Below are 27,705 nucleotides of genomic sequence, written 5' to 3' on the forward strand. Positions count from 1 at the left end.
GGTATGGTGCTCCCTGCAGTTGACAACGGGAACAGGGGCTGGCTGGCATTGCAACACCAAGACTTTTATCCAATTTGCACACATTTTTAGTAGTGTATAGGCGGAGGAATATACAGCTTGGCATCATGGCAACAACCTCATGCAATGAGTCACCTCTGCAGGTCAAGATGTGGGAACATGCTACAGTATCCACTGTGCTGTCTTTCAGTCTCCGCTAGACAAGCCAGACAAAATGCACACCTCATCACTCCAAATTAGCACTCTACTCATCATCAGTATGTAGAAGGATAGCTCAGTGCTAAATGATACCCTATAACATCGTCAAACTTTTATGGGGAATTACAGTGCCAGGAATGTCGCACAGCTTGTCGCAAGTGAACATTGCCTGTGATTGTGTATGGGGGTGGGGAACATTTTATGCAGAACGGAGCCACTTTTCATTTTTTAAAATCACTAACACTTCTCCAAACCTGCTCTCTGGTGTTAAATGAAGAACAAAGGTTTTTTTTTTTTTTAATCATAAAGGAATCCCCATCCATCCTAGAACAAACCAATCGTTAGTGGGAGTATTTCCCACCTTGTCTCTGAGCCTTATGTTCCTCCCATGGCATAGTTAGGAAAGGGAACATTTTGGAGTCGTGCCTCTCCACAATGGAGTATGTCTTAGCTTCAGAAAGGACTGCTGTGCCCATGCAGCTACTAGGGGAAGAAAGTAATTTGCTTCATACCTGAATCTCCCACCACAGTACCACTCACTCTGAATGGAGGCTCTCCCAATGGGCACCACCCGGCCACAGCAATGCTTGTGCAGCAAGTCAACCATTTCCTAGAGTCCTCGTATCCCAGCCATGAATGGCATATACTCCTTGGCTTTCATAGGGAGTTTCCGGCTCAGGCACCAACAGTGCAATCTCCGTGTGGTCAGGAGGGCTACCACCGTGCAAGTACTTTATGACGTCCCTCAGAACGAAATGGTTACCGTGATGAGTTTTGAATGTAGTACCATTGCAACAAAGAAGGGTGCAAAGAGAGAAATGCACAAAGGCGGAATATGTGCCACGCTGGGTAACCTTCCCTGCATAATCCATCTTTTGTAAAATTTAGACAAGACGTATCAAGTCAAACCCAACAATGGGACCACATAATTAATAATGGAAAGGTGTAGACAGTCGGAAGGTAAGGATCGAAGCACAATCAACGCCACAAAGACCATCCATCCAATGGGAAAGCAGAGGGGAAAAAAAGAATAGGAGAAAGACAGAATTGAAACACGGAAAGGTAAGTAACACTGCTAAGGCTGGGGCCCCATGGTGGCCAAGCACATGCTTACAAGAGATGTATGAGGCCTATGGGGCAAAGTAGTTTGTGTAATATATCGACACATTTGTATTTTGTACTGTAATAGGGCAATTTTTATTGACTCTACCTTATATTTATTAACAACATTTATTAGTAACTGCCTTACTTAAAATAAACTTTTTTGAAGTTATAAATTTTTATCAGTTGAGTATTTTAATATCAGTGAGTCCGCTAAACCCCCTTTTGGGCATCGATGTTCTAAAGAAGCTCAGGTATCCGAAGGCTAAGTACTATTACACAATATTTTTGGTTTGCATCTCACTACTGTAGACAACATATGGCAAAATTACCACATTCATCAATAACGAATATATATTTAGGAACACAAGTATTAAGTTTTGCCTAGAGCAGTATCTGGGAGCACATGTGACAAACAGAATTTCAAAACAAATTGTTAGCGTATATTGAGCACCAGGTGGTGGTTTTAATCTGTTCATAAATTGGTTTTTGGTTACTTTTAATATAATTTTTCTTAAAAATTCTTCCAGTAAGAATGTACTACATGTAATACAGCCATTACTCAACTTCATTCCTTAGTAAATTTTCCACCTAGGGTACCTAACTCGCCTCTCACCTTTCTTTTTTTTTTAAAAAAAAAGGGGGGGAGGAGGAGGAGGAGGAGGAGGAGGAGGAGAATAAGAAGAAAGCAAGCCATCAATAATTTCGTTACAGACGTGTCTCAGGAATGAATAGTCAATGGTCTCTCCGAATACTGCATGCAGTTAACCTTGTTAATGTGGGTACTTACCAGAATACAAAATCTTCTGAATCTGCAGACCAGTCAATAAGCTAAAAATTGACTGTTTTAAGAAACTACTTGCAAACATTGATTAATCATGGAATTAAAGTATATTGTATAACAGAAAGGACACTATCTGCCACACAGTTTCAATTCTATTGTTCTAGTTCATTACAGCACATATTGTGAAATACTGAAGAAGGTAATCCAGACATTGAAACAAACGTCTCACGAGAAAAGAGATAGCCTCATCACGCAATAAAATGAAGACAATTCGGGATATAGTGAGGTAAGGGAGTGCTATAACTACAGATAAAGAGCAGATTGGTAAAATTCACAGTGTTGCAGAACTTTTCAGGAGCATTTTATATTTGTTACTGGAAATGTGTTTGTCAGGTTCAGTAAATGCTCCAATGGAAAATGGCCTCTCCAATAATTGTTAAACTTTTAACCCATTAATACTGCAGGTTACCAACAAGCAAATAACAAGTCCTAACTTTTATCTGGAAGAGTCAAAATTAGAATCAGTTTTCGATTTCAAATAACTTGAAAGAACAACTTCCAACAACTGCACAGTTAACCAATAAATACCAAGCAGGACATAGAAAGAATTCTTTTGTATTATCAGGTCAGAGACCTCCTGATAAACAAAAACCCATGTACCACATATACATTACGTAAATTCTCAGATACAGTTTGGAGATACGTACTCTACTGGGGAAAGACTACAGCAAAATCCTAGTGGTAGAAATGAGATTCACAAGAACTGTGAACCAAACTACCAGAAAGGACACATCATAGTTCCTGTTACTAGTGTGATAGACAGAAGCTGTGATATGGGCACATTATGAGAATGGATGAGATAAGACCAGCCAGAAAAATATTTTGAAATAAATGTCCGCAGCAAAAGAGCATAAAGAAGAATTAGAAAGCATTGGAGACATCAGTGAAATTAGGCTAGGAGGGGAGATATTTTGTTGAGAAGATGTCCAGGAACAGGGCATCTATGAAGATGGGAGGAGATGGCGAGTGCTTTTACACCACACCCAGGAAACTGGAGCTGAGAAATGGTACGATGATAATGCACATTCTAGTTTTCACAGAAGGCTCATGGAAGACTTAATTTTCATCTTGCTGAATCAGATTGGATAATTTACTTTCCACAGGCTACGAATGCTAGAGAACAATCAACACTATATTTTAATACAATATAGTCCCATGATATTCTTGACAAATTCCTACAGTTGCAACTTTGTCTTAATTAGTGAAACTGGTACTGAGAAATTTTCTGCAGAACACTTCAACACAGGGAAGACAAATGAAGTTGTGTTTCAAGTTGCCGTCACATCTTTAATATAGTTGTGTACTATCCCCATATTATGTTTCCCAAATGTACCATAATAAGCAATTATGTTAAGTCATGTTAACATGTCACACTTCTCAATGTGGTTAGCATAGCATTGTTGTGTACATGTAAATATTTTTCAGAGGAACGTTGTAGATTTTATACCAATATCAATGATGGCTTATGTGATTTGCAATTAAGGGTTGGACCACGAAGCGAAGATTCCAATAGACGGAGTGCCCTACAACAGTCCACATGACATTTTGTGGCAGCTTCTGGTAATTAAGTGACCTCAATTAAAGGAAAGAAATTGTTTACGATGTATGGTTGTTGGTACAATAGGAGCAGTATGTGCCTGTAAATTTGTAGAAAATCAAAAAGCTTGCCTTTTCACAATCTTTAACCCTTGCATATACCAACAAAGGATATACCACCTCTACTATACTGTGCAACCAACCAAATAATGTGTCATTCCATCCCAAATGGGTAAAAATTAATTAAAAATTGTAGTAACCATTATTACTGACAGTTTGTACTGCAAAAAATAAACAAACTCTATTACTGAAATGATCCTTTAATTTAACAACAAAGTAATTATTGTTGTCAATATCCGTAGATAAACCTGGAGATATTCAAATCCATGCAGACCTCTAGCCATGGTATACTTAAGGCCAGATATTACAAAATAACTTCGTAAATATAAATATGGCCCTCATTCACCAGATGAAGTTCCGTGCAGCACAAATTATTTAAATAAAAATCTAATTTTAAAATAAAATATAAGTTATTTTAAGGAACAAATCATTTGACAGGAACCTTTCCCAACTGGCTAAAATCTGCTGAAGGTGTCTATCAGAAAGGAGTTAAAGAAATACCAAGAAAATTCTATACTTTTTCACTTTTGCTACCTTTCTCTTAACCACTGGCTGGCAATTTGAAGATCTGCAGTTCAATTTCAGCCTCCTGTAATCATTAGGACTGAAGCATTTCTACTTTCTGGGATGACTTATTTGCTGAACATTACACTATGTTACAAATTTTGTGTATGCAAGCACACACGGCGAATAGTTCCATTCCACCATCAGTACATTCATGGGCGGACAGTAAGTGTGCTTTCAGTGCGAAGTTTTGGTTTCTGTTGACAACCTTACTCTCTCAACTTCTACTCTGTTCTGGATTATTATTCTTGTCTCTTTCTAATGACAGGTTTCAAGTGGAGGCTCTCCATTTTATCTTGTTCCGAGCACCTTCCTTCATATGTCTGTAGGTTCATCCTACTGTGATGTCATCCATCATTCCAACTCCCTATCTCTTTCCCACATTCCTTCCACCTTTCCCTCCATAATTTTTTGTTGCAGTCAAGTCCTGCACAGCGTATGTCACATCCAAGATTTTCTCCTCTTTCAGATCCCTTAAAATAATTATCTTTCTTCCCCATTTCCTTCATTACTTCTTCATTCTTCCGTCTGTCAGTCCACAAAACTTTAAGCATTCTTCTCCATAGCCACATTTCAAAACTTTCTAAATATCTTTCTTTTTAACTGTCCATGGTTCATTACCATGTAATGTTCTCTCCAGATAGAACATTTAGCAAATCTTTTCCTCATCTACTCAGGATTCTACATGGGAGTATATTGCCAAAATAACAGTTTGGCATTTCTAAACCAATATTGTCAACTATTTGCAGCTAGATCAACAATGTACTTACTGCAATTCATTAGAAAATACACTGAAGTGCCAAAGAACTGAGTATAAACTCATTTTCTGAGTTTAAACACTTTCACTGGCCACCAAACTCCCCAGACACAAACATTATTGAGCACATCAATGATTCCTTGCAACAATGTTCAGAAGAGATCTCTAAACCCTTGTACTCTTATGGATTTGTGGACAGCCCTGCAGGGTTCATGGTGTCAGTTCCTCCAGCACTACCTCAGACATTAGTCGAGTCCATGCCATGTCATGTTGTGGCACTTCTGCGTGCTCGCAGGGGCCCTATACGATATTAGGCACATGTAGCAGTTTCTTTGACTCTTGAGTGTAAACTACAGGCTACTGGAGTATTCTGCATTCTGCCAGAGGCAACTGTTCATAAATGTTTTGTAAAATGAAAAAAAATTTGCTAACATTACTTGTGGGGACCCACAAACTTCCACATCAGAGCTCTTATATTTTTCTTGCTAATAACATTACCAGGTAAATACTTTGTCTGCAGATAATATAGAAATAGCAATTAACAGCAAAATGAGTCAGTTTTAAGAAGAGCCGTTATGAGAGTCTCATGCATGTTAATAATTTGTTTCTGGCCAATTTTTTGTCAGTTAAATTTGAAGAGAGACTATTTGCAGTTTAAAATTTAAGAGGATTCATCCTAGTACGTGTCTAAAATATTACAAGCAGATAGAAAATAGAAAACAAAACATTATATCCAACACAAATATATATCCAACACAAATGTTGACAGAAATACACAATAATGATGATAAAAATTCAACAATGTCATGATTTTTTTGGGGTACATGACCCATATATATATATAGTATCTGGGGCATGAATTCACAAATGCTCTGTAGATGCTTGTCTTTTTAGATTAGATTTACTTTCATTCCAATTGATCCGTAGTGAGGAGGTCCTCCTGGATGTGGAACATGTCAGAAAAACAACAATACATGACAAATATTTACAACTAAAACAAATAAGCTAATGTACCATTCCACAGGTCCCAAGTGGAATGATCGTCATTTTTAATGAACACTAAGAGTCATTTTACAAATACTAATGCACTGAATTTAAAATAAAAAACGTTTTTTATTTATTTATAAGGTAATAAACATGTAATACAACTACTGTAATACTTATTTACAATGAACACATTACTGCACTGAAATGGTGCAGAAGTCAGATTATACTTACACACACACACAAATTTTCAATGAACACATCACTGCACTGAAATTGTGCAGAAGTTATGTTGTACTTATATACAAATCAGTTGGTTTTACTAAGAAATTCATCAATGGAGTAGAAGGAGTTGGCCACCAATAAATCCTTTAGGCTTCTCTTAAACTGAATTTCATTGGTTGTTAAGCTTTTTATGGCTGCTGGCAAGTTATTGAAAATGTGTGTTCCTGAATAATGCACACCTTTTTGTACAAGACTAAGTGACTTTAAATTCTTGTGAAGATTATTCTTATTTCTAGTATTGATTCCATGAATTGAGCTGTTGGTTTGAAAAAGTGATATATTTTTAATGACAAATTTCATTAAGGAATAAATATACTGGGAAGCTGTAGTTAGTATCCCTAGTTCCCTAAACAGGCTTCTGCAGGATGTTCTTGAGTTCACACCACATATAATTCTTACTGCACGTTTTTGTGCCCGGAAAACTTTAGCTTGGCTTGATGAATTACCCCAAAAAATAATCCCATATGACATTATGGAATGAAAGTAAGCATAGTATGCCAGCTTTTTCATTTTTATATCCCCTACGTCTGACAAAATTCGCATTGCAAACAGAGATTTGTTAAGACGCTTCAGCAGTTCTGTGGTGTGCTCCTCCCAATTGAATTTATTATCAAGCTGTAATCCCAAGAATTTGACACTGTCCACTTCTTCTATCTTCTTGTCATCATATGTTAGACATATACTCTTGGGACACCCCTTACAAGTTCTGAACTGCATGTAGTGTGTTTTTTCAAAGTTTAGTGACAAAGAATTGGCTAGGAACCAGTGATTAATGTCCACAAATATTTTATTGGCTGATCTTTCTAAGACTGCACTTGATTTGCTATTTATTGCAATGTTTGTATCATCGGCAAACAAAACAAACTTGGCATCTGGTAATGTTACTGATGAAAGGTCATTGATATACACAAGAAAAAGTAAGGGCCCCAAAATGGAACCTTGTGGGACCCCACATGTAATTAGTTCCCAGTTGGATGATGCCTGATAGACATGTATCAAGCTCTTTCCTAATAACACCCTTTGTTTCCTGCCAGAGATATAAGATTTGAACCATTTTGCAGCATTTCCTGTTACACTATAATATTCTAGTTTACTTAAAAGGATATTGTGATTTACACAGTCAAATGCCTTTGATAGATCACAAAATATACCAGTTGCCTGCAATTTTTTGTCTAATGAATTAAGCACATTTTCACTGTAAGTGAAGATAGCCTTCTCAATATCAGAACCTTTTAGAAATCCAAACTGTGACTTTGACAGTATGTTATTTGAGATAAGATGGTTATAAAGACGACGGTACATTACTTTTTCGAAAATTTTTGAGAATGCTGGTAACAGTGAAATTGGACGGAAATTTGATGCTATTTCTTTATCTCCCTTCTTAAACAGTGGCTTAACTTCAGCATATTTCAGCCATTCAGGAAATATTCCACTGATAAACGACTGGTTACACAGATAGCTTAATATGTTACTTAGCTCAGAATCACATTCTTTAATTAACTTTGTTGATATTTCATCATACCCACTAGATGTTTTTGATTTTAAAGATTTTATGACGGACATTATTTCTGTTGGGGTAGTGAGGGTCAAATTCATATTATGGAAATTACTTGAAATGTCTGGTCTAAGGTAATCCATAGCAGCATCTACCGAACCTGACAACCCCATCTTTTCAGTAACAGTTATAAAATGTTTGTTAAAAAGTTCTGCAACACTATACACATCTGTCACCAATGTATCATTTACTCTTAATGCTATTTGTTCTTCTTCATGTCTGGTCCTACCGGTCTCCTCCTTCACTATATCCCATATTGTCTTTATTTTGTTATCTGATATGACTATCTTTTCCTTGTAATATATTTGCTTTGACATCCATATTACAGTCTTTAATATTTTGCAGTATTTCTTATAATGTGCTATAGCATCAACATTGGAAATGTTTCGGATTGACAGATACAGTTTTCTTTTTGTTTTACAAGATACCCTTATTCCTCGAGTAATCCATGGCTTCTTTGTAGATTTTCCTCTAACCTTGGTAAGTTTTGGGGGAAAGCAGTGTTCAAATAAGGTAAGCACTTTATTAGCAAAAATGTTATATTTTTCATTCATGCCATGAGCACTGTAAACATCAGTCCAGTGAATGTCTCTGAGGAGTGTCCTAAAATAATCAATTTTTGGCTTACTGATTACCCTCTTGAGCTCAGATTTAACAGATTTTATATCCTGTTCAGTATTAACATTTAACAGAAGGAACTGCATGTCATGGTCTGAGAGGCCATTGGCTATTGGTTTTGTAATATAATTTTGTTCATTGGACTTTTCTATAAAGATATTATCAATGGCTGTTTGTGAGCAAGTGGCTATCCTAGTGGGGAACTTTACTGTGGGAATTAAGTTGAATGATAGTGTTACTAACTCAAATAAGTTCTTATTCGGAGAGTCTTTAAGGAAATCTACATTGAAATCACCAGCAACCACTATTTCTTTGTTTTTGGTTATTAAATGGGCCAGTACAGCTTCAAGGTGGTTTACAAACAGATTAAAGTTACCTGCAGGTGCTCGATATACACTTAATATTATGAAAGATTTTTTGTGAAAATCTAATTCTGTTGCACATGCTTCCATATGCTGTTCTAGGCAAAATTTATGAATGTCTATGTTCTTAAATTTATGACAGTTCCTGATGAATGTGGCAACTCCTCCTTTCTCCATTTCTGATCTACAAAAGTGAGATGCTAACCTAAACCCTGTAACACTTAAAAGTTCTATACCAGTGGTCACATGATGTTCAGAGAGGCAGATTATGTCAGCTGGGTTTGAAGACTAATTCATCTATGCATATAGTTAATTCATTAATTTTATTTCTCAGTCCTCGAATATTTTGATGCAATAAAGATAGCTGACATTTCACATTGTTAAAATTGGGTGGAGTTAAAATATCTGCTGACAGTTGAAAATTCTTAACCAATGGCTGTTTATGCTGATGTAATAAGCTGGAATTATGTTTTTTGATTTCTTTTTCAAACTGAAGGTTTGTCTCAGTTCTAACCTCTCTTAAAATTTGCTTTCTTTCTGTCCTCCCTACCCTAAAAAAGGGTCTTTTCTGAATCCTATAACCACTGGTATTTTACCACTCATGACAGTGCCTCCCCCCTTTAACTTTCCTGCTATTTCCCCAGCCAATTTACCCTTCCCCTTCCTGTTGAGGTGAAGGCCATGCCTAGTATAATCCCACCTACTGAGAGAATCAACTTGAACCACACCAATGTGTGACCCCGCACCCGACATGAGCAGCCGTTCCAGCTCCAAATTAACTCTCTTGACAGAAGAGTTCAAATGAGGTCGGTCATGACGCCCAAGAACAGATACAAACTCAACACTAGTATGCTTCGATGCTGATGCAATCTTCGCCAGGTCACACTCTATACTGTACCCAGGATTTCTGTCAATACTGTTACCTGCCCCACCCACTATAACCACGGTGTCTTCCTTAGTGAAATCTTTGCAAAGTGATCCTAAATCCTCTGTCACCTGCTCCAGACCAGCACTAGGTTTAAAAAAATTGGTGACCTGGTATTCTGATCCTAGTTCATCCTGCAAGAGTTGGCCAACACCTCTTCCATGGGAACTACCTAACAACAACACTTTCTTTCTCTTTTCTGATTTCCCTACATTCTTACTTTTCAATCTGCTGCTGAAAGTTTGTTGTGCCCTGTCTACACCTGCAACTGCTTGAGGCTCACCAGCTTCTAACTGAAGCAACAGGTCAAATCTATTTTCCACATTCACCATAAAGCTGTCAGACAAAGTTCTAGGCCTGTTCCTCCTGTTGCCTGTTGCCACTTCCCACCTCTCTTTACCCTTCTCCCTCCTTAACCTGTCAAGATCTCCCCTGGCCTTGTCTAATTCAGCCTGAAGGGCAGCAATTTTCCCCTCCTGTTCCAGTATCTTCCTATCTCTACTACAAATCCTACAAAACCACTGATGAGTCTCATTTACTTCCCCTATTCCCACACCACTACAGTCACCCACATGGAAAAAACTACAGCACCCATCACACCAAAGCCCCGACCTAACAATTCTACGGCAAGTCAAGCACTTTTCACTCATGATAAACGTAATAGTTGATTAAGAATAAGTCAGTTAAATTACAGATAAACACGAAAATATGGTTACACAAATTTGGCCTATACGCAACTGTGTGTAAACAAAAACAAAAGTGCAAAGTTTCTGAAACAACAAGTTAAACTTTACGCTACTTTCCGGAAATGCTAGTTAAATAATGAAGAGGTAAGCTAAGTTAAATTGCTGGAGAGAGCAAGAAACTCTACTGCTTACTAGTTTATTTACTCCTCTATTAAATTTTTTGTTAATGATTTATCTCTTTCACAGTAACAGCCCAGTTCATGGAATTAGTACTAGGAATCATGTACATAAAAATGTACAATCAGATATTTTGGTCCAGATAGCACCTAGTGCCATATTAAGAAAAACACATTTTCAACAACCAGCCAGAATCCATAAAAAGCTTAGTTATGAATGAAGAACAATTTAAGAGGACAGCAAGAGATTTATTTGTTGCCAACCTATCCTACTCCACCGACAAATGTCACAGTGGTTCCAATTTGTGTGTGCGCACTGGTAACATCATTTAGCATGTTGTGTAAAATGTGATTTCTGCACATCTTCCATGCAATAATGTGATCTGTAAGTAAATGCTCTTTACTGTTTTCTACTCAAATGATAGGTGGCAAAAATAGCCCAGGAAATCTAATATTAATTAACTAAAAGAATGATTCATAATTTTTACAAATTCCACATTCCTGAGGGTCATTTTACTTCTATCTCTGGTAGGAAAATTAGTATACTTGTCTGTAAATACTTATTCTGTATTTTTATTTTATGTTATGTTCCACTTCCTAAGTATCTACTTATTACTGGTCTTTTGAACAGAATCCTAAGTATCTACTTATTACTGGTCTTTTGAACAGAATCCTAAGTATCTACTTATTACTGGTCTTTTGAACAGAAGTTATGTATTTACTATGGTGAACTCTGTTTCAGGTTGGATGGTGATTCTCCAACGCATGGTGTCAAACACCATTAAACTCTGGCCTCAAATTTGCATAATGTGCAGACAAGTAACCAGCGATTTATCCACTGATTTCACTGTATCTGTAACTTTGGATCTGCATTAATTTTGAGGTCATCATTGAGGAACCAATAAAGAGTTCCTCTTGTGTCTCAAATACTAGTCCTGACACTTACGTTCCACAAAGATGCAAAATGTACTATAGGCCTATTCTTACTTCACGTGTGCCCATAGCTCATCTGTTTCATGAACATTTACTAACCAATTTACCAGAACTACACTGTTCACTTCACCTCCATTTGCATCTACAACAACCCTTCACCAACTTTTGATGAATTTGTGTTGACATTCATCTGCAGTTTAAGTTATTTACCATGCCATGGCACGTCTCCCTCAAAAATCCACTTAGACAAAAATGTGTATCTTCCTGTTGTTTATGGACAAGTGAAGTAATAATAATGCAAACCATACTGCTACAGCAAGAAGACCCTCATATGTGTGGTTAAATTCAATTTTTGTACATTACATTTAACTGAATTATTTTTTGTTTTGATGAAAGGATGGACAGATTAACTTATCAGCTGATCTCCTCTCTTACTTTAGTAGTCATGATTGTGGTGCAATAATCAAAATTTTGTCAGGATGCTCATCAGCTTCCTAAATTATTAGACATTTAAATTTTAATGTATTCTTAGTGTGGGTGGCTCATCAAGGCACATGACATTTCACAAATGACGAAAGTACCTAATATCAAGGAGGCAAGCTTTGATCATCGCACATGATCCAGTCCATTCCTCCGGCTTCACAGTTACTGTTCTATCTAGCGAAGGAAAGACCAGCACTTTGGACTGGTGCATCATTAACATCTGCTCAAAGAACTGTGCACAAATTTGAACAGTCTTACAAACTGCAGTGCACTGAATGACCGATTCATGATTGTTGGTCATAATCAGCACTACAACTGGCTACTGCAGCAAGTGCAATATAAATGAATTATTGGCTTGATTTTCTCCCACCAAACCGAAACTTCTCATAGGTAACTGAATAGTTTATAAGTTCATTTGGTACCTCAGCTTCATCCTAGTCTAATGTCTGCTTGCAGTGTCACAAAATTGTTGAAACACTTGCCTCTAACGCAAATGAAGTTACAGTACATAAAGTTTTGTTACTTTTTTAAATCCACTACATTAATCTAAAGCTAATTTATTTTGTATTTTAAAGCACTACTTTCTTAGTGAGTGCCACAAATTAGACCACTAACATGCAGAATGCTCACTGAAGATGAACTTCAGGACATCGTTCGGTAACAATGAGCAGCTGCACAACTTTGGTTAATTTTTTATTTCATGGTAAAAGTGTCTGAAGAAGAGAATGTTCGGATGTTAATTAGCTCCACCAAGATGAATGTAATATTGGTGAAGGAAATTTATGTTTATAAATTCAGCAAAATAATGTTGACAGCTGTTTACGTCACAGCTATGAAACTAGAAAGAATTTACTTTTTTGCCAGTCCGTTACCCAACGCAACCCTTTTCTTTTTTACGGTTTTCTTCTTTATGGTCACTGAAACTGTGAAATGATGACAATATTCAGAAAGAAACAGTACCTATTTTCTCAAATTGTGGCAAATGGAACCCTGATTCTTAAAAATTGTTCTGATAACATTAGCTAGTAACCACCAGTATTTCACCAAAGTAGTGACAGTTCTGCTAATCTGTTTTTAGTGTGTTATCTTCATGAAATCCAAGAAATTAGACTTTGGTTCTAATTTTGCTATCATAAGCTGGAAACACATGCATCTGCTCATTAATTTTGAAAAGAATGAAAAGTAGTTGCTTCTACCACTGGATCAAGAGGGGAAAAAAAAAGTTAATAATAGCCTAGTGGGTTCATAGTAAACTAAACACGGTAACTTTTAAAAACCAAGCAGTTACCAAATTTACACCTCAACAGTTTAACAATGCCAGATAAAGTTTTAGAACAATGAAAGGGGGTATTACTACAGAAGAGGTAAGGGGAGGGGGAGCAGAAGATACCTGTATACCGTAAAATAAGAAAAAGTTTAAAATGGCAGGAGTATTGTTTACTGCCTGAAAACATCTTGAGTGTACATAGTGTACCAAATGTTAGAATGAACAGAATAAAGTATTTACTAAAATATGTGTCCTGCTGTCATATCACATCACAGGAAAGTGGTGCAAATTGAAAATACCAGAAACAATTAATACTGAGCATTCCATATGCACCAAGGCATCTCCATATCAATGATAGGTAAAACTTAGCCCAGCAACTACAGTTAAAAAATTTCATTGTCATGTTAACAGCTTTGTATAAGATGGGAGTAAACACATAAGGAAACCAGAACGCTTGGGATTTCTGCAAATTCAATAGAAAATGGTGGTGTTATGTTTATTTAATTTAGGAAAAATGCTTACCTCTATGAGCTTGACCACCTACTGAAGCCCTTGTAGCACTCTGAAAAGTCAAAAAGGGAAATGATTAGTTGCTTTAGCAGGTCAGAAACAGATAATGATCGAAACCATATAGACACCGTGACTGGTTTACTAGTTGCTCCAAAGATATTCGATAGTTGGCCAGGAAATTATTTAACTAGTACTGCACCATGAAATATTTTATATTTTCAAGTAGTTTCCCCTTAATGACTGTTGCTATGAAAGTGTCTTACAACAAATATGATAATACCAATCCGTAAATTCAGAATATTCTAGTAAACCAATCATTGAACAAAACTGAATTTTCGGAGATCTGTGATGCAGTAAATGTGAAATTACCAAGGTCCTCAATTTATGAAGGAGAAGCAAAGCACCAATGGGACAACAACATGGAAGAAATAGAGTGCAAGCTGTTGCACCATCGCCACTCTTTAAAGACAGAGCAATCTCTCTGAGAATAAATCTGGCTGTAACTTTGAATGATATAACCCACCATTTGCCTGAAGTGATTTGGACAAACCAAGTTAAAACTGGGACTGATATTCTCATTTGGTATGAGAGAGAAATGAGAAAGAGGTAAGACTAATCCCTAGCTTTGTGGTTATCCACCTGGTAATTACAACACAACTGTGAAAGATATTCATTCTGAAATGTAGTAAGGTACAGAGTTACACGATTTCCTAAATTGTTTTATTGGCGTTCATTATGATGCGCGACATGGAAAGTTCTACCTCAAGGAGAGTGAAAAAAATGAAACTGGGAGAAAAAGGTAGTTTTATAAAGGCAAAAACTGAATTTACTGATAAACTGCCAAGATTTGTGAATCACAGCGGAGAGTCTCACTATATCATAATTTGTGACTGGTCATTTGATCAATATTTACCCCTTAATACAGCCACAGGTATTTGATAATAAACCTGATAAAAATAGTAGCCAGTATAAACTAAGTCTCGCAACATTTACTCTATGTATATAGTTCAGCCAAGTATAAAAACTGCACTTAACGTGAAAATAAAAGCAGTAAATAAATTTAATTACATGCATATCATATCAGCATAAAACTATATTTCAATTAGAAGCATCAGAGGCCTCTAATAATTACTTTTTATGTATATGACCAATTTCATACTACAGTCAGCAGTTGAAGAAACAACAAACTACAGCTGACAGTCTTCAAGAATAATTTTAACTATAAATATCTCAAAGTAAGAAACTTATATACAACAGAAAGTGCAAGAAACTACAAACACCGCACAATGCAGACCTGTTCCCTTCAGTGCATAGTACCTTATTTACATTTTTCTGTTTATTGTGACTCGGCACATTTCTCCACACCACGGATAGCAGTTTATAGTGCTCTGTATGAAATGAATGCAAGAACTCGATCCAACAACAGGTTGAATACAAGTAGCAAACCATGAAAAGCAATAATTCTCTTTGTTGGGACCTAATGTGTATTTAACACACGTATATAGAGAGTATATTAGTGAGAAAGAGAAACTGTATTGTCATATAAATGATGTCAATAGACTGACACCAGGTCTCAACAGTAGTAACTGAAAATTTAAAGTAGACATCCTGAACATCTCTGGCAACTATTTTGGATCTGACTTTAATTAGATAAACTTAAAATTTGGCCTGCTATGTGAGGCCCGTGTGTAGTGGTTCAATCTATAATTTGGCACGACTCATTTGCTACCTGTGAAACCAGCCACAAATTTCAAAGTTCAGCATGAGAATTGTATATGCTAATTCAGTGAAAATTTTACACTCAATATAGTGTGTGGTTTTCTTCTTTATTTTTATTTATTCACACTCTGCACCCACTGTCTTGCAACATGTTTCATTATCTATGAAAAATCAAATGCTCCCCAAACCAATAATAGTAAGGGAAGGGGGGGAGTAAAGTCCACTTCTAATTGAATTGCCAACAGTTCAGCCAAGCATTAGTCAGCTAATTGCCTGAAACTCTGCATCAATTAACTTTGACTAGATTCATCCAGTATTTGAGAATGAGAGCACACAGCAACTTCCAATAAACTTTACAAAATTTCAAACCTTTTGTAACTATCTCATTAACATGTCCACAAAGAGGGGAAAGGAAAGAGCATTATGCTTATTTTCAATAAAACATCATCAGGCAAAACATTTTAACTTACTACTTCTTTACCACTAATTCTATTCACAACACATTCTGCAGAGAGTATCTACATATATCATTGAATGTACCCACAAAATTATGTCATTGTACAACAAACAATTCAGGAGATATATGATGTAATTAACGCTGACATACAGGAGGACTAGGTTTTGCTTAAAACGGAGCACAAATTATTCGGACTGCATTATCTAGAGCTCAATAGTAAGAGCACTTTACTGTCTTTCAGTAATTTCAAATCTTTTCTACAATTTTTATTTTTTATACACTCATTGTCAAATATTTAACACAATAACTTATTTGCATGGTAGGTATACATTTTATACATGGGAGCTAGATTCTTTAAAGCATTGGGGGTGGAAGCTTACTGGGTATATTATAACCGAGTTAGTTGACATCTATCTCATTTATGGGGAGGCACAATACAAGTCAAGCAACAAGGCAGCTGTATGAAAAGATTTTCAGGGAGAAAGTTAACAATTTATGTCATATTTCAAATATTAGATAGCAGTCTTCGTAGAACAGAAACCGTTAGACCAGATCGACCAGTATAGGAAACTGGTATACCTCGCATTGAGTGAACTGTTCAGTGTGAGGAAGCTGTGTTGTAGTGAACTGAGGACAACCACAGCAAAGCATATGGTCCACAACCAAGGAACTAAATACCTCCAACATCTACATTATCTGATCAAACTAACTGGACATATTGCAATGGACACTAATATGGGGTGCGTGCACCCTTTGCCTTTATGACAACTTTAACTCTGCTGTGGTCTCAATGTATGTAAATGAATGGCAGCCCACTCTTCCTCAAGGGCAGAAACCACAGACGGAAGTGTTGTTGGACATTGAGGTCTGGATTGAAGTCAATATCCTAACTCATCCCAAAGATGTTCTGTTGGGTTCACATCAGGACTCTGGCCAGCCCAGGCCACAAACCGTTGCCTCACGGGTGTTACTTAATGACAGGGTATGTGGTCATGTTGATGCAGTCAGTCATCTCGAGACTGTTCCTCTAATGCACGCAGTACACAATGCAGTGAACTGTGTTCATATCCTTTCATATTTAGCGTTTTATTAACCACAACATAGCCATGAGGAAACACCACCTCTGTGTTTCACCATCGACTCTACACATGGTGGCAGGTAACATTCAGGCTGACATTCTACAGATATTCGCCACACCCATCAGATTTTCACAGGGTACAGCACATGATCCATCACTCTAAATCACTCATTTTAAGTCATCCACTGTGGTCCTTTACATCACCTCAAATGTTGCTTTGTACAAACTACACAATAGGGTGGCTTATGGAGAGCTGTTCAAACCACTGTACCCCAATCTTGTTAACTTTCATGCATAGCCACTGCACTAGCTGGACTGCTGTACTCATAAGTGATTCCTTCCACTGATTTCCATGTATATTTTTACAATCACCCTTCACGAAGTTCGACGAGCCCTGTGTCACTACATGAGGTCTGCCAGGTATTTGTTTAGCTGTGGTTGTTCTTTTGTATTTCCAATTCACAATCACACCACCAACAGCGGACTTTGGCAGCTTTAGAAACGGTTAAAATGTCGCTGACAGCTTTGTTACTTAGGTGACATCCAATCAATAGCCCAGGTTTGAAGATGCCGAATTCTCTTGACCGACCAATTCTGCTGTAATACTGCTGCTCTACTGACATCACAATATTCCCCACCTTCTCTTATATTGATGGGTCCACCAGTCACATTACGTAGTGGACGATTCCACGTTACACATCGGTGTCTGGATACTTTGATCAGAGACTGTATGTGTGGAACATCCTTTCTCCTTACTATGTGGGAATCTGCCAGTGGTGTCTACTCCAAACTGTAAACATCACTGACTTCCAAATGTGTGTGTTTACTGAAGAGGCTCTCTCATGATGGAAGGAATAGTCAACAGCCACAAGATAAATATATGGGAATTGGGAAGTCCTATGGGAAATCTTGTCTTCCATCATCAATACATATTTACAGGAAATGTGTGGGCTGATGTTCATTCACGACAATTTGAGCTGTATCTCTTGTGTGAAAAGCTTGGTTGATGAAATTATGATATTTTTCTCCATAAAATAATAATTGACTTGTTTGAGAATGTCCCACTAGTGGTCAGGAAAAAATTTATTGCTCCAGCATGATGGGGACCCACCACACTCTGCCAGTTATATTCGACTCTGTTGAATGGATAGGTGGGTCAGTATAATGGCCACCGTGTCCTCTCGGCCTCACTGCAGCCAATTTCTTTTTGTGGGGAAGATGAACCATTTGGTGTACAAGACACTTATGCTCACTCCAGAAGAGCTCGTTTCCCCTTTGACTGAAGCTAGAGCCATTATGCGTGAAACACCTGGTTGTTTGGAGTGTGGCTGATAATCGTTGACATGGAAACGTGAAGAAATAGCACACTAGGTGCGTTAAAAATTGTTTAACGCAACTGGTGTCGTATTTCTTCACACCGGAAATACTGTCACCATATTCACACGAATTGAATGCGCCATCGAATGTAATACGCATTCCAATTTTAAAAATTAAACTTATAAAAAAAGGAATTTTGGCACATCGCTCGTAGTGTAGGTTTGTATTGTTGACATTTATTTTACAATGTTAACTATATTTCAAAAAACAGTGAGTGTATACATGAACTATAAAAAAAGCAATTAATTTTTGAGCTACTCATTACAGTAGTAAGTGAAATTTTCGTTATTAAAAAAGAACGCCTAACCTGATTACCTACACAACATACAAAGAAACATATTGTAAATGACAGGCGTTACTAATCATTATTCACTAATGTCATCCTTACTGGAATCCTCGGAAAGATCTTCATCAGAAATAAATACGAGGTGCTATCCAAAATTTTTGGGACTGGTGCTGCCATCTCTTGAAAACCTTACGCTTCTGTCACTGGTCAAACGTATTCTGGAAGTCCTGTTCTTTGAGAGTGTTTATCACCGCCAGCGATGCTTCTTGAATCCTATCTAGAATGTCGAACCGATTGTCTTTCAACTTTAGTTTCAGTTTTGGCAATAGCGCGAAGTCACAAGGTGCCAAATCAGGCGAGTACGGTGGGTGGGGTACAACCGCCATGTTGTTTTTCGCCAAAGAGGTTCTGGTGAGCAAGGACGTGTGACAGGGTGCATTGTCGTGATGCAGCAGCCAGTTCCCTTGACGTCAAAGCTCGGGCTGTCGTCGCGGAATTCACTGTTTGGTTGGGTGGGGCGAATTCTTTGTGCACAATTCCCTTGGTATCAAAGAAAATGTTCATGCTCTTCACCTGTCTCGCTTTTTTGGGTCTTGGAGAGCCAGGGCTCTTCCACTGGGGCGATTGTTGCTTTGTCTCTGGATCCCCACTTGTTGAATCACTGTAAGGGTCTCCGTAGCGCTTTCCCCGAGATTCGCACAGAATTTAACATACACGTGCTGTTTTGCTCGCGGATCCGTCGTAAAATCGCCACACACCAAACACAGTATTACGGAAATCACTGTGGACACGCAAACACGTCCTCCCACCTGAATGCCACTCCCCACACTTGACTAATCACATAGCGGTGTAAATAGCTACTACTCCTACTTTCCAGATGGCAGCACCAGTCCCGAAAATTTAGGATTCCACCTCGTACATTTCCTCCTTCCCCGCCATCCTCGGTGCCGTTCCAGAGCACATCATCTTCACTGTGATCCAGAGTATTTGAAATACAGCATTTCTTGAATCATTGGTGCTTCGTTGCGTTTCCAGGCAGCTGAAATCCAATGCGCAATAATGTAGGGCGCAGCAAGTTTAATTTTTCCTGTCTGAGTCGGTTCACGATTTGGTTAACAAAACCATTTTTCGTACTGTTCCTAAACATAACCTTTGAGAGGTTTATACTAACGCCCAGGGGTTCTAATACAGAAGTCAATCCTCCAGGAATAGTAACAAGGTCACTGGGTAGGCTGTGGATCACCTGTTTTTACGTCGTCAGTGAGATGACCACTAAATGGATCAAGACAAATCATCGATGGTTGTTTGCAAAGCCCACCAGGACGGAGATCCCACAAGTTACGGAGCCAGTCAAGCATCGAAGTTTCAGTCATCCATCTCCTCTCTTTATTTCGAATAATGACGTCACTAGGGAGTTTAATTTTTTTGGAGTCTTCGGGCTTGTTTTTCGCTCGAAGATTAAAAAAGGTGGAAGTTTGTTCCCATCTGCTGTGATTCCCAGAATTACTGTTACGTGCTGCTTTTCGCTCCCAGATGTTTTGATGGTAACTTCTTTGTATCCTTCTCGTCAATCGTGTAATTACGTGGCACATCAAACAAAATTGGAGTCATCAAGCGTTGCCTGTTTGGCCAATCAAAAAATTCTTATCCTCCCGAAGTGTGATAACATACCGCTGAAATTCTTTAATTTTCTTCTCAAAATCCTGTGGAAGCTTTTGGCATTTGAGAGGTCCAGTGAATTTATTTCTAGTAACGGTAGTTGCAAATAATCCCAATTCTCTTTTTTTTTCATAAGGGAACGTTGCTCTCAGCTACAGTGAACTCTCTTCCCGCCTTTCTGTTACCATATTTTCCAGGACAAAGAATTACTTTACGCTCGAAAGTAGCCTCATACGATAGTCTTCTCTGCTTGCCTTCCATTTCGTGGCTACCTAATGCAAACAATGCGTAGTATTGTAGTAGGCCAACAATATCGAAACGAGGTTGAGAAGTACAACAACGCGTTGAAATGTACGGGACAGTAGCTAAATTTCGAGGACACGTTCTATTTGAACGGACGATTAAAGAAAATTTCCTCTAAATTCAGAACCGGAAATATATATCAGCTCTTAACTCGATAACTTCTTACCCGATTTACGTCTTCCTTTAATTCACAGATACCGCACCTATATTTTCTTGCTAGAGTTTAATACATACTTTGCTACTTCATATCACATAGGGTACAAAATACCTGTGAACAATTCAAGTTTGAACTCTAATCTAATGCGTTATCAAATTTTGAGTACTCTGTATGGTAAAAAAAGTGCGCACTAGGTTCGCATAAAAACGGTATTCCATTCACACCACCACCCCATAGCGCACCGTAATCGGACTAACAGTTTTGTGCTACCTACGCTTACTTCACACAGTCAAAGAGGAAGACTTGACGCGCTGAAAGCTCAAAAAGCAGTAAAACTCCTTCACACAGTGAAAGTAAAATTATGTTCTTCTATAATTTCAAAAGAATAATTTCAAATATTTACCGAAAATTGTGAAAAAGTGTAACATAAAAATATCGGCACTCGATATTGCCATTTTGATATCGACTTATCGGGGAGGAAATATCACTGATACATATCGATATAATTACTGGTGGACATAACGACATATCGATATTTTATCAAGCAACTCTAGAGCACTGGCGGAGCTGCCATTTGAATTCACGTGATTCACGTGGAAAGGTTTACGTCGTGATTACGGCCGCACGACGGGAAATAAGGTACTCGTCATGCGGATTGGTGCTAGAAACATGGAACATTCGATTTCGAAAATCGTTAGGGACTTAAATATTCCGGGATCCACAGCGTCAAGTGTGTGCCGAGAATACCAGATTCCAGGCACCGCTTCTCACCACGGGCAACGCAGTGGGCGATGGCCTTACTTACCGAACGAGAGCAGCTGTGTTAGTATACATTTGTCGATGCTAACAGACAGGCAACACCGCGTGAAATAATCGTAGAAATCAATATGGACGACGATAAGTGTATCCATTAAGACAGTGTGGCAAAATTTGGTGTTAATGTGCTGCTGAAGTCGATGACCGTGCCTTTGCTAACAGCACAACATTGCAGCGCACTTTTTTTAGACGACTGGAAGACTGGCTTGCTCAGATGAGGTGAAGTGAGCCCTAATTTTCGTTGCCAAGAGTTGACGGTCGAGTCGAGTATGGCCAGGCTCCACGAAGCAATGGACCTAAGTTGTCAACAAGGTCCTCGTGTGGTCTGTGTTAACGTGGAATGGACTGGGTCCTCTGGTCCAACTGAACAGATCATTGACTGGAAATGGTTATGATCGGCTACATAGAGTATGTCCCCAAACTACGATGGAATTTTTATGGGTGACAATGCGCCATGCCTAAGGCCGCAATTGTTCGCGACTGATTTGAAGAACATTTAGGGCAATTCGAGCGAATGGTCTGATCACTCAGATCGTCCGACAGGAATCTCATCGAACATTCATGGGGATGTAATCGAGAGGTCAGTTCGTGCACAAAACCCTGCACCGGCAACACTTCCGCAATTATGGACGGCTACAGAGGCAGCATGGCTCAATGTTTCTGCAGTGGACATCCAATGGCTTGTTGAGTACATGTCAAGTCGAGTTGCTGCACTCGCCGGGCAGGAGGATGCCCACCACGATATTATGAGGTACTCCACGAGCTCAGCGTAAATTCCCTCTCCATAAAATCCTCCCGCCTATGAGTGTTGTAACCCTAAATGAACAAAACCTGTGTTTGTGTAATGTAATGTAATCTAACAGTTAAGCTCGTGAATGGGATGTTATCGCGAGCTTTTTCTCTGTTTTCTGCTGAGTGCAGATGAACGGCAACTTCTGTCATGACGAACGTTCGTCCTTCCACTCTTCAACGACATCAGTGACACACACTATCCCAACTGCAAGCACTCTCGTCCACTGCTAGAGATCGCGACTGTTCACCGCACCGCAGGACGTCAGCATGGGGACCGTGTTTCTCATTACACCGATGGGAAAACAAGAGATGCGCGCCGACACTGGTGCGTCCAAAGGTTTCAGGAGTGCCATCGCGTCTTATTTTCAGACGAGTCCGAATTTTGCGTATGTTATCACACTGGACGCACACGTTTCAGGAGACTAACAAGAATGAACGCTGTCAGAATCCATTTCTCATCGTCATGGCGCCAAGCACGTGGCATAACTGATTGGGCTGCCGCTGTGTATACTATTCGGTTTCCTTGGTTCGCACAGATGGTAATTTCTTTGAACAAGATAACGCAAAATCCCATTTTTCCCGTTCTTCTGCCGCGATACAGGTGTTCGACTGTTACCTTGGTCAGCACGTTCACCAAATCTCTCCCACAATAACAACATTGGGTCTTGGTTTGCGGAGAAACGGGCACGTCACCAATCGCCAGCCACCACCACTGATGAACTCTGACGGAGCCGTATGTTGTCCAGGATCAGTTCGACTCTATGCGCAGCTGCGCTACAGCCATTACTGTCGCCAAATGTGGCAAATTTGACAACCAAAAATTTTCTACTATGCTGAACAATACGATTTCGTCATTTGGTATCCCGCTTGGTATTCCAATTATAATGGCCAGCAGTGTACTGAAGAACTGAGGTTGTTCAAGTGGCTTACGAGACAGTCGATTTGTCACTAGGCATTCCAAGGCACAAAAGAAACCGTCGGCAGACGGGACCACTTTAACCAAGAAACAGAAGAGAGCGTACGCAAACAAGCAATGTCGCTACGCAACCAAAAATAATCATCGTCAAGGCTTATCGATATTAAAATAGTAATGAACGAAAGGTCAGCAAACAGCGCTAACTGTCCTCTCTGTTCGATCATCTAGAGCGCAAGAATCCAGGCAGAATTTAAGCAAAATAGAAATGGAGACTTTTTTGCTTACACTTTGGAAGAATCCTGCTCTTTCCCTCGTAAAGAATAGATAGTCACAGAGCGCTACTTTCTCACCCGCTGTTCAGACCTATAACGTCTGGGGATGGTGGCCTTTGATGTCGCAATTGTCCGCTGTGTTTTGTCTTTGTGCATAGGCCATCGTTTGTTTCTTGGAAGATGTAACGCCATCCACCGCTTTGCACAGTAGTCTGTTTCACTTTGCCCCTTGAAAATAACTTGACATATCAGCGATTGTCAATAACGTTACCGGGTCCCAATCGCGTACGTAGTGTGATAATTCGACTTGCCGGGAGAAGCGAAAATTTCACAGAACTGACATTTTCCGGATAGCTTTGCATTTCAAAAATGCAGCAACAGCACAGTGACGAAACCTATACAGTCGTCTGAAATTATCTTGTTATGTCTCGCAACAGCATATGCCAGAAATGGATGGACAATAATTACCACAGAAGCAAATCATCCATTCGTCGATGAACGCACAGCTACTACGATCAGTAAAAGCTTCAAATGGGAAGTACCAGCATGCGAGCTCATCTAGGTTCTACTTCAAATATACATACAGGTGAGAGCTACAGTAAGAGTGAAGCAAAAAGCAGGCAAGCAGGCAGGCAGGCAGGCAGAGTGGCTGAGAGCAGAGCAGGCTGGGAATGGTACAGACCGGCCGGGAGGACGGGACCCGGAGGGGCAGCGTGGCCGACGAGGGCTTGGCGCCGGCGGCTGCGGCGCGCCGCTGCTGCTGGGCCGCCACCGCGCCGGGCGCGCAGACGTTCAGGTTGGCGAAGTCGTCGTCCATCTCCTCCAGCAGGCTGCCGTCCTCTTCCTCGTCAGACTCGTCCTGCCGCACCAGCCATACGCACCCTGCCCCTCACACACCGCGCACTCAAGAGCCACGCGCCAGCGCCGCGCAGCTGGACACTGCTCGCCGAATCCGCTCGAATGTTAGTTGTCAGCAAAAGCGAGCCATATTAGTAACACGACACGAGCCAGCCTCTTCGTCTGTTTGTTAACCCGAGGAAACAGGACTTCCAACCACTCTCACAAATATAAGCAAGCGTTTCGACAGCATACGCACCACTGAAGGTACTTATCTTTTCTAACTGCTCGACGAAACCACCCCACCTGCTAGTAACGGGTTTAGCAAAATGGAAGTACGATCGACAGTACAACTTTCAACTCGTATCTAGAAAATATAAAGTTACGTAATTTTTGTTTGTACCAGAACTGCAGAAATTTTACTGAAAACGCACTGAAACCCCCCCGTCATAATACTATAGCACTCCGCTATAGGAACCGAAGCAACACAAAATGATACAGTTTGTTGATTATGTGGAGTATAGCGCGATAACTCCTTTTCTGAACTGAAGGAGAAGAACACAGGACAATACGCGCAGAGTTAACGGAAGTGTACAGTTACTATGCACTGTGGCTTGTAGATGCTTCCAAGGAGGTCAAACGAGCCCGAATGATGATGACCAAAGTGGTAATAGATCTCTCTGCGAAGAACTTGGAATCGCAAGAGAAGAGCTGGAAGAGTTGCTCGTTACAGTCTAGGAGATAGAAGAGGACGTTAAAATCCGTCGTAGCTCAGATTTCAATATCTATTGTAACAATTTAAAAATGATAAAGTTTGACATCCAACACATTCGGTGACTGTTCACACCGCTTCGAAATGCCCCAGCGGAAATGTTGCAGTTGTGCCATCCCAATCCACATGGTCTCTTTAGCGCACTAATTACTATGGACGAGTGTTGGGCGTATCACTATAGCATCAAAACAAAGGAGCAAAGCAAGTAGTGGAAACGATTCACCAACATTGAAACGGGCGTTGACCAAATCCTCATCAGATTTGGTTGATTGGATTGTTAAGGAACTGAACAGCAGGACCATTAGTCCTTCAGTCAAGGAGCAATTCAGCTCGGCAGTGGACTTCGCTTATCATATGCCAATGTGCTACAGCGCACTGTAAATACTGCACTAAAATTATGCCTTTTGCATCAAATAAATGTCAGCCAGAACTCGCACTAAAACTATTTCTCTCCTCATGCAAGTCTGAAATCGCACTGGAATTACATCATTTCTCTTTGAAAGCTAGATGGTATGCAAATAAAATTAACAAAACCATGTTTTGTGGCGCTTCTCTACAGTCACTAGAAACAAGTGTCGACTGCTGAAATAATGGTACATTATTCACAGCACCGTGTCAGTATATTTCTTTAAAATTTCATGCAGCATATTGTGGAAGCATAGGCTACCGAGATTTTTAAAGAATCGTCGTGACGTCACTGTGGGTGAGTGGTCAAAAGCAGACTGGTAATTTACGGACCTGGGTTCGACTCCTTGCTAATACTGACATTTCTCTATTTTTTTCATTCTATTGTATACCTCGCAATGTTAAAGCACTAATTATAAAATTAAAAACAAATCAGTTTATGTATGTAAAATTTATACATGCGATATAGTTACGATTACTACCCATGTAAATCGAAAGGTTGTATGCTAGCTGGTGGTAAAACAAGCGAGTATACAAGGAAACTTATTATGAAAGCATTTTCTGCAATGATCTGTTAAAGAGCTCCTTTTCCACTTAGATGTACTTCAAATATAAATGTAACGATGGGGAGTGGGACGACGTTCACTAATTTGGTTTACCTAACACTAAACATTCCAAAATAATTGCAAAATGCTTTGATTACCTTCTGAATTGTTCAGAACCAATCCATCAGCTCGAATAATCACTCACTCATCATAATCTAGGAGAAGATTTACCCGAACTATCAAAGGAACTCAAATATCTGTTAAAATCTTTTGAAGTTAGTGGAGAAGACCCTATCTACACAATAACTTTTGAAATGGTCTCCACTAAAAATAAAAATTGCAGTAAAATTAATCTATGCGAAAACTTGGGTGTGTGGCTGCTGACTTTGGGGGGACGGGTCCAAACAGCGAGGTTATCGATCTCACGATCCGAGATAAAAGAAACTAATGGAGGAAGAAGAAGAACAGCATAGTCCAATTAATGCGAAAGGGAAACGTGCAAACTGAGACAGATGGAACATTGGGGCAGCAGGAGAGGGATGTGCAGGGGGCACTGCACAGGACAGCTGCCGGCAGTGCCACTGACTCTTCCCAATCCCCACACCATACCATACCATACCATACCATACCATCACGACACAACGGGGCAACACCAATGTAAGAAGACATAAGAAAAGGTGAAACAGAACAGCACAAAAGACCAGGCAAAACATCGGGAAAACCGGGTGGGGTGAGGGGTGTGTGGGGGGGGGGGGGGGGGGGGTCTGGTTGGCGTGTAGCCAAGTCCGAAGGCATTCAAAATTAACGTCAATACTAACCGAGGGATTCCAACTCTGGAAGGAAATACAGGTACTTACATCAGGGGGGGACAAACCACTTTCATGAGAAAACCAAGGAAGTACGCAACGATGTGAGAGTTGCCCACTAATACGTGGAAAAGAAGACTGCGAGAGCGTATTTAGTGTGAAGGGACAAGATGTGGGAACAGTCCAGAAAACTATGAATCACTGGGGGGGGGGGGCTGCAACTACAAAGGCGGGGACCACCTCATCATGCAGCATAAAATCATGCCGGAACCCCCTCCCCCCTGACGGCCCCGGACTGAACGAAAAGGAATTTGGGTGTGACGCCATCGGAAACCCAAACGAAATTATCTGAACAAGCAGCACGGCCAAGATTGGCGAGAAAGTCGTGGATAGCAGAGACCAGGGGCGGGAACAACACTGGGCGATAGCCTGAAAGACTGTCAGGTGAGAGAGGACCGTTTAATAACGCAGAGGGCCTGGTAAATGGCCATCAGTTCCACAGTAAACACCTCTCACACACATGTCAGGTGAGATATGATGATACATGGCAACAGAAGACGTGAAACCGTATGTGATCAGATTTAGA

The 27,705-nt window shown here is 39.6% G+C and overlaps 1 protein-coding gene across 4 annotated transcripts in view; it reads right to left on the minus strand.

Annotated features, from left to right (window-relative positions):
* LOC124612304 (kinesin-like protein Klp10A) overlaps positions 1 to 27,705 on the minus strand; it is a 343,355-nt gene that overhangs the window by 91,467 nt on the left and 224,183 nt on the right. For all 4 annotated transcript variants that reach the window (XM_047140416.1, XM_047140418.1, XM_047140417.1 and 1 more), the window contains exon 4: positions 13,935 to 13,974. In XM_047140416.1, the coding sequence (XP_046996372.1) occupies positions 13,935 to 13,974 (40 nt within the window). The remainder of the gene's footprint in view (positions 1 to 13,934; positions 13,975 to 27,705) is intronic.

This window comes from Schistocerca americana, chromosome 4, assembly GCF_021461395.2.
Source record: "Schistocerca americana isolate TAMUIC-IGC-003095 chromosome 4, iqSchAmer2.1, whole genome shotgun sequence".
Taxonomy (NCBI): Eukaryota; Metazoa; Arthropoda; class Insecta; order Orthoptera; family Acrididae; genus Schistocerca; species Schistocerca americana.